We start from the raw sequence: 15,239 nt of genomic DNA, 5'->3' as shown, positions 1-15,239 counted from the left end.
ATTTTAATTTTTTACCCACAGTGCACAAAACTTAGGCTAATTTCTGGGTATCTGTTTTCTTTTTATTTATTTATTAAAATTTCTTGGGGTAACATTGATTATATAAATTTCAGATGTATAACATTATAATAGAGCATCTGTATATTCTGTTGTGTGCTCACCACCTTAAGGCTTGTTTCCAGTCACCATACATTTGGCCCTCTTTACCCTTTTTGTTCTACCCCCAATTCTCTTCCTTTTTGGTAACCACCATTCTGTTTTCTGTATCTGTGAGTTTGTGTATTTTGTTTGTTCATTTTTTTATATCCCACATATGAGTGAAATCATATTTTTGTCCTATTTCATCTGACTTATTTCACTTAGCATAATACTCTTTTTTTAAGATCCATTTATTGGGGTGACATTGGTTAACAAAATTATATAGGTTTCAAGTGTACAATTCTGTGATTTATCATCTGTACATAGTATAATACTCTTAAGATCCATTCATGTTGTTCTGGCATCCATGTTGTAAATGGCAATATTTTATCTTTGTAGTAACTAAGTAGTATTCCACTGTACATATGTACATCTTCTTTATCCAGTCATTCATTGAAGGACACTTAGGTTGTTTCCATGTCTTAGCTATTGCGAATAGTGCTGCGATGAACATAGAGGTACATATATCTTTACAAATAAGTGTTTTCAAATTTTGGGGGGTTGATACCCAGAAGAGAGATTGCTGAGTCATATGGCAGGTCTATTCTTAGATTTTTGCGGAACTTCCATTTATATTCCATAGTGGCTGCACCAGTTTACATTCCTACCAGCAGTGTATGAGAGTTCTCTTTTCTCTGCTCCCTCTCTAGTGCTTATTATTACTTGTCTAATTAATAATTGCCATTCTAACAGGTGTGAGTTGGTTATGTCATTGTGGTTTTGATTTACACTTCCCTTGTAATTAGTGGTGTTGAGCATCTTTTCATATATCTGTTGTCCATCTGTCAATCTCCCTTGCCAAGTGTTTATTTAGATCCTCTGCCCATTTTTTTTTCCAGGTTGTTTATTTTTTTCTTGTTGAGATGTATTCATTCTTTATGTATTGGATATTAGCCCCTTATTGATCGAGGCATCCTTTGCAAATATATTGGTTAGTAGCCTTTTCTTTCGTTTTTAGGGTCAAGTTTACAAAAATCCCTCTGAGACCAAGATTCTTAAGCTTAGTGCCTATGTTTTCTTTTACATGTTTTATTTTTTCAGGTCTTATATTCCAATCTTTAATCTATTTTGAGTTAATTTTTTATGTATGGTTTCATATAGCAGTCTAGTTTCATTCTTTTGCATGTGGCTTTCTAGTTTTCCCAGCACCATTTATTGAGGAGACATTCCTTTCTCCATTGTATGTTTATGTCTCCTTTGTCAAGAATTAGTTGCCCATATATATATGTGTGTTTATTTCTTGGTTCTCAATTCTATTCCTTTGGGCTATGTGTCTTTTTTTTTTCCCTGCCAGTACCATACTGTTTTGATTATTTATCTTTGTAGTATAGTATTGGGGTGTTTTGTAGTACCATACAAATTTGAGGATTTTTTGTTCTATTTCTGTGAAAAGTGCCAGTGGGATTTTGATAGGGATTGCATTAAATCTGCCAATTGTTTTAGGTAATATGGTCATTTTAACAATGTTAAGTCTTCCAATTCAGGAACTTAGAATATCTTTCCATTTCTTTGTGTCTTCAATTTATTTCAACAATGTCTTGTAGTTTGCACTGTGTTTAAGTCCTTCACTTCCTTTGTTAAGTTTATTCCTAGGTGTTTTATACTTTTCTTTTAATTGTAAATGGGATTATTCATTTTTCTTTCTGATATTTTGTTGTTAGTATATAAAAACATAGATTTTTGTATATTGATTTTGTGTTTTGCAACTTTACTGTATTTTTTTATTGTTTGTAATAGTTTTTGTTGGATAATTTAGGGTTTTCTACATAGAGAATATCATCTGCAAATAGTGACGGTTTTACTTTTTCATTCCCAATTTAGATGCTGTTCGTCTGTCTGTCTATCTATCTATCTATCTATCTATCTATCTATCTAATCTACTAATTGCCTATTTGCTCTGGCTAGAGTTCCATGTTGAATAACAGTGACAAGAATGGGTAACCTTGTCTTGTTTTTGATATTAGGGGAAAAGCTTTTAGTTTTTCACTATTGAGTATATTAGCTGAGCATTTGTCATATATGGAGTTTATTAATTTGAGGTACCTTCTTTTTATACCCATTTTATTGAGTGTTTTAATCATAAATGGATGTTGTATACTGTCAAATGCTTTTTTTTTGCCATTTGATATGATTTTAACCTTTTATTTGGTTAATATATTGTATCACATTGATTAATTTTCAGAATGATCCTTTTAATGTATTATTGCATTCAATTTGCTAGTATTTTGTTTAGGGTTTTTGCATCTATCTTCATCAGAGATATTGGCCTGTAATTTTCTTTTTATGTGTTGTTCTTTCCTGGTTTTAGTATGAAGGTAATGTTGGCCTTGTAAAATGAGCTAAAAAGTGTTACACCCTCTTTAACTTTTTGGAGGAAGTTGAGAAAGATAGGTATTAAATCTTCTCTTGAATGCTTGATAGAGATCACCAGTGAAGCCATGTGGTCTTGGACTTTTGTGTTTTAGGTTTTGAGTAATGTTTCAATGTTCTTACTGGAAATCAGTTTATTTTGGTTTTCAAATTCTTTATGGTTTAGTCTAAGAAGGTTATATATATATTTCTAAGAATTTGTCTATTCAGATTTACTGAATTTGGTGGTGTATAGCCTTTCATAGTGATCTTATATAATCTTTTGTATTTCTGTGGTGTTTGTTGTGACTTCCCCTCTACATTTCGTATTTTATGAGTGTTTTCTCTGTTTCCCTTAGTGAGTCTAGCCAGAGTCTTGTTAATTTTATTAATCTTTTTTTATAGTACCAGCTTTTTATTTATATTTTCTATTTTCAAATTTTTCTTTTTTTTCCCTATTTAATTTATTCCCTATTTTCTTTTTTCTCCCTATTGCATTTATTTCCCTGCTTAATTTTTATTATTTTCTTCCTTCTGCTGACTTAGGACTAAATTCATTTGCTCTTCTTTTTCTGATTCTTTAAGGTGTAATGTAAGATTGTTTATTTGAGATGTTTTGTTTCTTGAGATAGTCCTGTGATATTATAAATTTCTCTCTCAGTACCACTTTTGCTGCATCCCCAAAATTTGATATGTCATATTTTCATTTTCATTGGTCTCTATGTATCTTTAATCTATTATTTCTTTGACCAAATATTTGTTCAGTAGCATGTTGCTTAATCTTCATATATTTGTGGGGTTTTTTTTCCAGCTTTCTTCTTGTAGCTAATTTCCAGTTTAATACTGTTATAAAGTTGGAAAATATGCACAGCAGGATTTCAGTCTTCTTGAGTTTGTAAGACTAGTTTTGTGTCCCAATACAGAGTCTATCCTTGAAAATGCTGTATGTGCAATGCACTAGAGAAGACTATATGTTATGTTGTTTTGGGGTGGAAAGTTATACAAATATCACTTGGTCTGTCCTTTAAAGCTGATATTTCATTTTATTTCTGTGCTCTCATGTTACCTTAGTTGTTCATGGCATTTGCTGACTTACTTTTCTTGTTTAGATACTTACTTGTTCTCAACAATTTAGTAGGTTGAAAGGTAGGGTGCTTTTTGTTTTCTGATAGATGTTATGGTGCAAGTTTTTGTTTTCTTTCGTCTGCGTTATTTGTGCCTCTAGGATTGTAGTGGCGCATCATCATTTTAGGAAAACTATCACCTTTGAGATAGTAGGTGGTCCCATTTGTGACCAGCTTGCCTCAGTTACAGGGCAACACTACTGCGGTGGGGAAATTTGGCTAGTGGTAGAACCTGTTTTGTGAGCTCCCACTGCTTCTTTCATTTTACTAATAGTTTCTGGCCCTACTGTGTTTTTGGAAGCATCTTCACTGCTTATTTGGGCTCTGTTGGGATGGTAGGGCAGCGGAAGCATGATTGGGATCTTGCAGATTTGTTACCCTGCCAGCAATATTTGTTGGCACTAATGTGCTGTTTAAGGCTTCCCAGCCACCTGTACTGGGTTCTGACACAACAGGGTTGGGGTGGGGGAAGGTAGGTGCCTTTCCTTGGAGGGACACTGTTTCTGTCTCTCTTACTCTCCAAGCTGTAGTGTGAGGGATGCAGTCCAACTTCTCCACCAGTACCATGCTTGCTGGTAACTGCAGTGGGCTTCAAACTATATCTGCTGCCACTCTCTGCCCACCCTCCACCTCCTCCCTTACTCATTGCAATATGCCTACCTTCAGATGTACTGATGCATGGATCTTTCAGGCATGTTTATATGTTAAGGAGAGTATTCTTTGTAGAGTAATAGTTACCTTATTTATTGCTGATACCACCTTCTCTGAGATTCTATTTTGTAATTTAGATTTGAGATTATTTAAAATAACCCCATCTGTTGGTCAGGAATATTAGTTTTTTGTACTCTTCTGTGGTAAATTTGTGACAATACAATCATTAGGTGAACATACTTAGGGCTGAAAATCAAAAAAACTGTCTTTAGACATCTACAACTTTGATGTATTGTACATGATTGAGTTAAAATTGAGCCATTAGAAAGGACATCATAAAGCCTTTTGATTTAGACCATCAAATACATGGGGAAAAAAATGTCCTTTTTTCTTTATTTTTCTCAAATTCTAAAACCTTTTAAAAAGTTTTCACTGATAAGGTTGTTTGAGGATGTTTTACTTATATGTTTTTTCCACATCCTGAAACTCAGGAGGAAAATTTTTTGTGTTGAAGGCTTTAGGAAGCTTGTTGAGCTGCTATGGGATGAAGAAATCTAGCAGCTACCAATTATTTCTTTTTCCACTTGGCTGGATAAATTTTACTTTTGAAAATGTCAGTCTGACTTATTCATTGCAGGTTCTGAACTCCAGGTCTCTTCAAATGTTATTCTATTGGTTAAATTGATTTGTCAATTTAGTTTCCTAAAATCTTTAGTTCCTAAAATAAATAACAATGTTTTGACCTGTGACTGAGAAAATATTGAAGATCATATTTGTTTAAAATTTTACATCTGTCATGAGTTTTATTTCTGTTTTTGGTTCTGCTTAATCAAGAATCTACATAATATATCAGATAATGAGATAAATTGTATTTTTACAACTGTGTTGTTTTCAGTAGAAAGGCTTAGAAAAAAATACCACTGAATTGAATTGGGATTTTCATTACTTATATTAGTCATGATGTTTAATTCACAACCACATACATATATACACACAGAGAAATGGACATATCTATACTTCCCTGTGCAGACAGTTTGTAGTCATAATCCTTTCAAAGAAGCCCACTCTACTTTAAGTGTATGGGAACTCTTTTTGCCTGCTGCTTTGGCACAGAAATACTGCTACCAAGAAATTTTATTCCTAAGTCTGTCCTTCATCCCTTATTTCAGGAATTTCTCTAAATTGTTCATTAGATATGAGGTTTTGATGAGATCTAGTAAGACTGAAAGGTTTTTAATCTTGGGGTAAGTTTTTTTAATATAATGATACTTCAGGTCCACATGTCAGCATAGTGCTGTGAATTATTGGTTAAGGGCCTTCAATATGTAAGTATTGAAAGTGAGGATAAGAATTTAGAAAGTTAGGTAATTTGACAGAATAGTTGTATGACTGTCAAACTTCGTGTAAAATTTGAGCTTGTTTTCAGCATGTCTTTTAAGATTTATTTTCCTACAAGTACATTTTTATTGTATTTTATAAAAGTATTTATTCATTAATGATTGGAAATTAAAAAACAAACAAAACTGGTCTTTACCACAGGGGGTTTGAGAAGCTCAGCTTTAATATATTTTATAAGGCTACAAGTTTTGGTGAGGGAAAGATTTGATTGCCACTTGAATTCATTCTGTTCTTAGTAGAGTCAAGATACCTCTGTACCATTACTTGAGTAAAGGCCAAAATAATATTTACAGTTTTGATTTTGTTGAGGATGCATTTGAGTTTTCAGGTCTTTAAAGGACAGAGAAAGACAAATACTGTATGATTTCACATATATGCAGAATCAAAAAAACCCCCAAAACACAGACTTATAGATACAAAGAACAAACTGATGCTTGCTAGAGGGAGATGGGTGAAAAAGGTGAAGGGCATTAAGAGACAAACTTCCAGTTATAAAATAAGCTGTGGGGATGTAATGTACAGAATAGGAAATACAGTCAGTGTTATTGTAATGACTGTGTATGGTAACGAGTGGTTATTAGACTTATTGTGGTGATTACTTCATAAGGTATAAAAATGTTAAATCACTATGTTGAACATACAAAACTAATAAAATCTTGTATGTCAATAATAATAATAGGAGAGTACACTGCTACCAGATTCTCTATGTTTTTTTAGGAAATTCAGTTTCCTACATAATTTTCTTAACCTTTGATTATTTACAATGAGATTGGAGATGAAATTAAAACATTTTGAAGGAAAAATAGGTAAGGCTTATCGATTGATTTAATATAGGGCTGAAGAAGAGGAGAGAATCAATTATGACTGAGGTTTGAAGTACTAACATCTTAGAGAATTGAGTGGAGAGGTAATTTCAGAAAAATACGATAGAGTTGTTCTACATTAGTTGTACTGACAGTGTCAAGATTATAGATGAAACCATTAGTTATGATAATAGCTCAAATATGAAGTTTAATTCTTTAGTCAGCAAATAGGCAATGAAAATAACAAAGGACCATTTGAATAAAAGAGCGTTGGTATGTTTCTAATGTTGGAAGAAATAGTAGTAAGAAAAGTAACTGGAAAAGATAACAGAAAAATTAGTAGAGTAGTAAGTAAAATCACACAAAAGCAAAGAAAGACAGGAAGAGTTTCATAAAGGAAAAGGTTATCAGAATTTAGGGCTCCCTGCAGTTTAAGGTCTTTAACTGAATTCCATTATGGTCATGAAACATACTATTCTATGTAGTTTCAATTCTTTGGAATTTGAGACTTATCTTATGGCTTATCTTGTGGTCTGTTACGGTGAATGTACCATGTGCACTTTAAAAAGAATGTGTATCTTCCAGATATATAGTTTCTATAAATGTTAATTAAATCATGGTGGTTGATAGTGTTATTCAGACTTTCTTTGTACCGATTTATTGTTTACTGGTTCTATCAGTTGCCAAGAGTTGTTAGAATCGCTAGCTAGTGTGGATTTGTCAATTTCTCCCTTCAATCCTGCTAATTTTTGCTTTATGTATTTTGAAGTACTGTTAGTAACATTTATCTATATTACGTTTTCCTAATGAACTGGTCCTTGAATTATTGTGAAATGTCCTTTATTATTGGTAATGCTCTTTCTCTTGATACCTACTTTAATTGAAGTTAATGTAGACATAGCAACTTCCTTATGCTTATGATTTTCCACCTTTCAGTTTTAATCTATACATGTCTTGTATGTAAAGTTTGTCTCTTTTAGAGAACATGTACTTTGAATTTTTATCTATTCTAATAATCTGCCTTTTAACTGGAATGTTCAGTTCACTGGCATATAAAATAATTATTGGTATGGACGGACTTACTTTTTTTACCTATTATTTTAAAGCATAGGTGATATACAATATTGTATTAGTTTCAGGGGTACAAAATAATGATTCAACATTTATATGCCTTACAATTACTAATACTAATAATCATCTGTCACCATGCAAACTTATCACAATATTATTGACTATATTCCACTTCACCCATCCCTCCCACCCACCTCCCCTCTGGCAACCACCAGTTTGATCTCTGTTTCTATGAGTCTGTTTTTGTTTTGTTTCGTTTTTTAGATTTCATATGTAAGTGAAGCCATATGGTATTTGTCTTTCTCTGTTTGACTTCCTTCACTTAGCATAATGCCCTCTAGGTCCATCCATATTGTTGCAAATAGCAAGATTTCTTACATTTTTCTGGATAAATAATATTCCATTGTATGAATATGTACATCCAATTTTCTTTACACATTCATCTCTCAATGGACACTTCGATCGTTTTCCTCTCTTGGTTATTATGAATAATGCTGCAGTGAACATGGGGTACATATTATCTTTTCAGGTTAGTGCTTTTCTCTTCTTTGAGTAATTACTCAGAAGTGGAATTGCTGCATCAGGTGGTAGATCTATTTTTTGTTTGTTGTATCCTCTTTTATTTGAGAAACTATGAAGAACATAGATCTGTTTTTAATTTAATTTGTTGAGGAATCTTTTCCATAGTGGCTGTAACCAGTTCAAATTACCATTAACAGAGCGTTGGTGTTCTCTTTTCTCCACATCCTTGCCAATATGTGTTATCTCGTTTTTTGATGATAACCGCTTTTTTAAATCCTCACCAAGGATATATTTACTGATTTCAGAAAAAGGGTAGTCTGGGAGGGAGAGAGGGGAGAGAGAGAGAGAGAGAGAGAGAGCGAGAGAGAGAATAGGCCTTGATTGATTGCTTCCCATATATGCTCAGACTGGGGATTGAACACACAACCTAGGTGTGTGCCCTGACTGGGAATTGAACCCACAGCCTTTTGGTGCACTGGATAATCTACTAACCAACTGAGCCACTCAGCTAAGGCTGATGATAGCCATTTTGACAGGTGTGAGGTGATATCTAATGGAGGTTTTGATTTTTTAATTGCCTTTTTTTGTTGTTACTGAGTTGTATGAGTTCATTATATATTTTTGGATATTAACCCCCTCATCAGGTATATGGTTTGCAGATATTTTTCTCCCATTTTGTAGGATGCCTTTTTATTTTATTGTTTCTTTTGCTATGTAGAAGCTTTTAGTTTGATGTAGTTACTTGTTGACTTTTACTTTTGTTGCCTGTGATTTTAGTGTTCGATACAAAATATTGTTGCCGTGACCAATGCCAAGGAGGTTTTTCTCTGTTTAGTCTAGGAGTTTGACAGTTTTATGTCTTTCATCCATTTTGAGTGAATTATTGTTAGCAGTGTGAGATAGTACTCCAATTTCATTTTTCTGCATGTGGTTATTCAATTTTCCTAATGCCATTTATTGAAGAACTATTCTTTTCCACTGAGTATTGTTGGCTCCCTCGTCAAATATTAGTTGACTGTATAGGTAGGGGCTTATTTCTGGGTCCTCTATTCTGTTCCATTGGTTTTTGTGCTTGTTTTTATCCCATTGTTATAGAGTTTTAATTATTGTATAGCTTTGTAGTTTACTTTGAAATCTGGAAGTGTGAGGCCTCCAGCTTTGTTCTTCTTTCTCAAGATTGCTTTGACTATTTGGGTCTTTGTGGTTCTATATAAATTCTAGGATTTTTTTTTTCTATTTCTGTAAAAAAATGCCATCGGAATTTTGGTAGGGATTGATCACACTAATGGCCATATGCTAAGCTAAGCCTCTTGTGTTTGTTTGGCATAATATAACTTGCTCTCAAAAATAAGTAAAATTCAAATTTTGGTACACTTGATTTGGAATTATTAAAAGTACAAGAACATAACTAGGGAATTTGCCTGAATGTCACAAAGCTTTTCTGATAATTGTTCAAGCAAGAGAGTTTTTTAATTGCTGTCGCACTTATGGTTTGATTGGAGGGGGGGAAATAGTGACTGACTAGAAAGTAAAGAAATACTTGAAAAAAACATTCTTTCTTAGTATCCTAAGTGATCTAGGTGGCCAGTGAATGGAGGGTTCAGTGTGGTGTGCACCCGGAGCAGGCTGTGAGACAGGATTGTGATGGATTTAATTACAAAGTATTCAGTATTTTGAGGCTTACCTGGGTTAATCATTTAAAATATTTAGTAAGCTAGTAAGTAAGCAAGGAATCAGAAGTATATTTCTGACATGGATAGATGCTTAGGAAAGAAGTAAGGATTTGCAGTATCATCATCCACTTAAAGGTGATAGTTAACCTGTCTATAGGAGGAGGAGAGAGGGTGTAAAAGGAAATGCAGAGGTCTGAGAATATTATATAACAAATTATATCTTTGTTTAAACCAGAATTTTTTAGAAAAATCAACTGAAAGAGAAACTCGCCAAGAATATGCTCTGGCTATGATTCAGTGCAAAGTTCTGAAACAGTTGGAGAACTTGGAACAGCAAAAGTACGATGATGAGGATATCAGTGAAGATATAAAATTTCTTTTGGAAAAACTCGGTGAAAGTGTTCAGGATCTTAGGTATGTTATTTTTAATTCCCAAAGGCTGGATATATTGGACTTCGTTTGACTCGTCTGGTATTTTAAGGAAATTTAAATCTGTTATTAAATATTTAATATTTAAATAAGATACTCAAAAAAATAAGTTACTCAAAAGATTTTACTAAAATGTTATGTCTTCTATTAAATATTTGGAAGATAAGGAAAGAAACACTGGCTTATCACTATATTAGCAGTTGCCTAGAGCTGTGTGTTATTTCTTCTCTTTGGGGAGTATTCTACCATTTTCCTTTTAAAATTGGACTGCTTGGACTACACAGGTTGCTGGCACTACCATGGAACTCTTTGAGAATCTCCCCCTGGTTTAGAATCCTTTAAAGCAGTAATGGTTCTTAATTTGTGGAGGAGTTCTGCCCATAACTGGAAAATTTTTTCCTGCTCTCTTGAAATTCCTATTAGTTTTATTTATTTTTTATGTTAAACATTATGCAAATGATGTACATGCAGTAAAGAAAAAAAACTTTTACACAGTACAGAAGGGAATCCATGCCACTTCCACTGTCTTTCCCACCTATTCCCATGTCCCTTTCCTTCCCCTTGGCACATGCATGTGCTCGCATGCACGTGCACACAGATAATTGGGTGCTTATGTAATCTTCTGGATCTTGTTACTTTTTTTTAACATGATGATTTTTCCCATTAATCCCTATATTCTTTATTTATTTTTTCTTTTTTAAAGTATATTTTATTGATTATGCTATTGCAGTTTTCCCATTTTCCCCCTTTTGTATCCCTCTGCCTAGTACCCCCATTCCCTCCATGAATCTCCTCCCACCCCCCCACCCTTAGTTCATGTCTGTGGTTTGTACATATATGTTCTTTTTTTTTTGAGTTTTCAAAAGGACTTTATTTTTTTTAATTAATTAATTAATTTTTTCAAATACATTTATCTCTGCCTCCCCCCCACCACTTTCCCTTGCCCCCTCCCTCCCTCCTCCCCTCAACTCTTCCCCTTTAGTTTCGTCCATGAGTCCTTGCTATACGTTCCTTGACTTTCCCCTTCCCTTCCATTTCCCCCGCCCCACCTCCCTCCTCACCTCTTGTCTCTGTTGGTTTCTTTTCCTTTCAGTGTTGCTGGTCTTATTTTCCTTGCATCTTTGTATTGTTGGTTAGGTTCCACTTACAGGTGAGATCATATGGTATTTGTCTTTCGCCCCCTGACTTACTTCGCTTAGCATAATGCTCTCTAGTTCCATCCATGCTGTCGCAAAGTTTAGTAGTTATTTTTTTCTTTCTGCTGTGTAGAATTCCATTGTGTAAATGTACCATACTTTTCTGATCCAATCATCTACTGATGGGCATTTAGGTTGCTTCTAGCACTTGGCTATTGTCAATTGTGCTGCTATGAACATTGGGGTACATAGGTTCTTTTGAATTGGTGTTCTGGTATTCTTAGGGTATAGTCCCAGTAGGGGAATCACTGGATCAAAAAGCAGTTCCATTTTCAGCTTTTTGAGGAAATTCCACACTGCTTTCCACACTGAAATTCCACAATGGCTGCACCAGTCTGCATTCCCACCAACAGTGTACTAGTGTTCTCTTTTCTCCACAGCCGTGCCAGCACCAGTTGTTTGTTGATCTGTTTATGATGGCCATTCTGACCGGTGTGAGGTGGTACCTCATGGTGGTTTTGATCTGCATTTCTCTGATGGCTAGTGATGCTGAGCATCCTTTCAAATATCTCTGGGCCCTCAGTATCTCCTCCTTGGAAAAGCGTCTGCCCAGGCCCTTTGCCCATTTTTTGATTGGATCATTTGTCTTCTTGGAGTGGAGTCGAGTGAGTTCTTTATATATCTTGGAGATCAACCTCTGTCTGATGTATCATTAGCAAATATATTTTCCCATAGGGTTGGCTCCCTTTTCATTTTGCTGATGTTTTCTTTCGCCGTGCAGAAGCTTCTTATTTTGATGAGGTCCCACTTGCTTATTCTTTCCTTTATGTCCCTTGCCTTAGGAGACATATCGGTGAAAAAACTGCTGCGTGGGATATCTGAGAGTTTCCTGCCAATGTTCTCCTCTAGGACTTTTATGGTGTTGCGACTTATATTTAAGTCTTTTATCCATCTGGAGTTTATTTTTGTGTATGGTGTCAGCTGATGATCCAATTTCAATTTTTTGCATGTAGCCGTCCAGCTCTCCCAACACCATTTGTTGAAGAGGCTATTATGGCTCCATTTTATGCTTCTGCCCCCTTTGTCAAATATTAGATGCCCATAGAGACCTGGGCTTATTTCTGGGCTTTCTGTTCTGTTCCACTGATCTATGGTTCTGCTCTTGTGCCAGTACCAGATTGTTTTGAGTATAGTGGCTTTGTAGTAGAGTTTGATGTCCGGTATTGTGATCCCTCCTACTTTGTGTTTCTTTCTCAAAATTGCTGTGGCTATTTGGGGTCGTTTATAGTTCCATATAAATTTTTGAAATGTCTGTTCTATTTCTGTGAAATATGTCATTGGTATCTTAATAGGGATTGCGTTGAATCTATAAATTGCTTTGAGTACTTTGGACATTTTGATGATATTAATTCTTCCAATCCATGAGCACGGTATATGCTTCCATTTATTTGCGTCTTCCTTAATTTCTTTCTTCAGTGTTGTATAGTTTTCTGCATACAGGTCTTTTACCTCTTTGGTTAAATTTATTCCTAGGTACTTTATTTTTCCTCTTGCTATATCGAATGGTATATTTTTTCTGATTTCTTCTTCTTCTATTTCATTGCTGGTGTACAAAAATGCCTTTGATTTCTGAATATTGACTTTGTATTCTGCTGTTTTGCCAAATTTACTTATTAGGTTGAGGAGTTTTATGGTAGAGTCTACAAGGTTTTCTATGTACACTATCATGTCATCTGCAAACAATGATAGCTTTACTTCCTCCTTTCCTATTTGGATGCCTTTTTATCTCTTTTTCTTGTCTGACTGCTGTGGCTAGGACTTCCAATACTATGATGAAAAGAAGCAGTGACAGCGGACATCCTTGTCGTGTTCCCGATCTTAGTGGGAAAGCTTTTATTTTTTGCCTGTTGAGTATGATGTTGGCTTAGGTTTTTCATATATGGCCTTTATTACATTGAGGAATGCCCCACTTATTCCCATTTTGCTGAGTGTTTTGATCATAAATGGGTGCTGTACCTTATCGAATGCTTTTTCTGCGTGTATTGAGATGATCATGTGGTTTTTGTCTTTTATTTATGTGATGTATGACGTTTATTGACTTGTGTATATTGAACCATCCCTGCATCCCTGGGATGAATCCCACTTGATCATGGTGGATAATCTTTTGAATGTATTGCTGGATGCGGTTTGCCAATATTTTGTTGAGGATTTTAGCATCTATGTTCATCAGCGAAATTGGCCTGTAGTTTTCCTTCTTTGTAGGGCCTTTATCTGGTTTTGGTATCAGGGTGATGCTGGTCTCATAGAAAGAGTCTGGGAGTCTTCCCTCCTCTTGGATTTTTTGGAATAGTCTGAGAAGGACAGGGATTAGCTCTTCCTTAAATGTTTTGTAAAATTCTCCTGTGAAACCGTCCGGCCCAGGGCTTTCGTGTGCCGGGAGTTTCTTGATTACTGCTTCAATTTCCCCAGCTGTTATCGGTCTGTTCAAGCTTTCTGTTTCTTCCTCCTTCAGTGTTGGAAGATTATACTTTTCTAAAAATTTGTCCATTTTCAAGGTTTTCAAATTTCTTGGCATATAATTGTTCATAGTAGTTTCTAACAATCCTTTGTATTTCTGTGGTATCAGTTGTTATTTCTCCTCTTTCATTTCTGATATTATTAATTTGGGTCCTCTCTCCTTTTTTCTTGATGAGTCTGCTTAATGGCTTGTCAATTTTAGTTATCTTTTCAAAGAACCAGCTTCTGGATTGGTTGACCCTTTGAATTGTTCTTTTTGTCTCTATGTCATTCAGTTCTGCTCTGATCTTGACTATCTCCTTCCTTCTACTTGCTCTGGGATTTATTTGTTGTTCTTTCCCCAGTACTTGAAGTTGTAGTGTTAGGTCTTTTATTTGAAATGTTTCTATCTTTTTTAGGTAAGCCTGTATTGCTATGAACTTCTCTCTCAGGACTGCCTTTGCTGTGTGTCATAGGTTTTGGACAGTTGTCTGTTCATTTTCATTTGTTTCCAGAAATTTTTTGATTTCTTCTCTTATCTCATTATTGACCGATTCATTGTTTAATAGTGTACTGTTCAGTCTCCATGAGTTTGCAAGTTTTTGAAGTTTCTCTTTGAGGTTGATTTCGAGTTTCAAGACCTTGTGGTCTGAGAAAAAGTTTGGTATGATTTCAATTTTCCTGAATTTGCTGAGGCTTGCTTTGTGTCCTATCATGTGGTCTATCTTTGAAAAACTGCCATGAGCATTTGAAAAGAATGTGTATTTTTCTTCTTTGGGATGTAAGGTTCTATATATGTCAGTAAGTCTCTTTGATTCAGTGTGTCATTCAGCGCCATGATTTGTTTATTAATGTTTTGTTTGGAAGATCTGTCCATTTTTGACAGTGGGGTGTTGAAATCCCCTACTATCAGTGTGTTGCTGTCTGTATCTTTTTTGAAGTCATCCAACAATTTCCTTATAAACTTGGGGGCTCCTATATTGGGAGCATATAAGTTTACAATGTTGATGCCTTCTTGAGAGATTCTTCCTTTAAGTATGATAAAGTGCCCCCTCTGGGTCTCTCTTTATGGCCTTTGCTTTGAAATCTACTTTGTCTGATACAAGTGTGGCAACGCCAGCCTTTTTCTCATGTCCATTTGCTTGGAATATTATTTTCCATCCCTTTACTTTCAATCTGTGTAGGTCTTTTGCTCTGAGGTGGGTCTCTTGTAGGCAGCATATGTGTGGGTCATGTTTTCTTATCCATTCAGCTACCCTGTGTCTTTTGATTGGGGCATTGAGTCCATTCACATTGAGAGATATTACTGATAGAAACTTACTCATCTTTTCTCTTTGTACTTGTGTTCCTCTCTGTCTCATTCTTTTCCTTCATCTGCTTAAACCAGTC

At 34.9% G+C, this 15,239-nt stretch overlaps 1 protein-coding gene across 3 annotated transcripts in view; it reads left to right on the top strand.

The window, feature by feature from the left end:
* ATP6V1H (ATPase H+ transporting V1 subunit H) overlaps positions 1-15,239 on the top strand; it is a 142,123-nt gene that overhangs the window by 50,754 nt on the left and 76,130 nt on the right. For all 3 annotated transcript variants that reach the window (XM_054595542.1, XM_054595540.1, XM_054595541.1), the window contains one exon: positions 10,025-10,203. In XM_054595542.1, the coding sequence (XP_054451517.1) occupies positions 10,025-10,203 (179 nt within the window). The remainder of the gene's footprint in view (positions 1-10,024; positions 10,204-15,239) is intronic.

This window comes from Pteronotus mesoamericanus, unplaced genomic scaffold, assembly GCF_021234165.1.
Source record: "Pteronotus mesoamericanus isolate MK-2021 breed Mesoamerican mustached bat unplaced genomic scaffold, CSHL_Meso_final scaffold_54, whole genome shotgun sequence".
Lineage (NCBI taxonomy): Eukaryota > Metazoa > Chordata > Mammalia > Chiroptera > Mormoopidae > Pteronotus > Pteronotus mesoamericanus.
The sequence above is the reverse complement of the archived record's forward strand: the minus strand, read 5'-3'. Positions and strand labels throughout refer to the sequence as shown.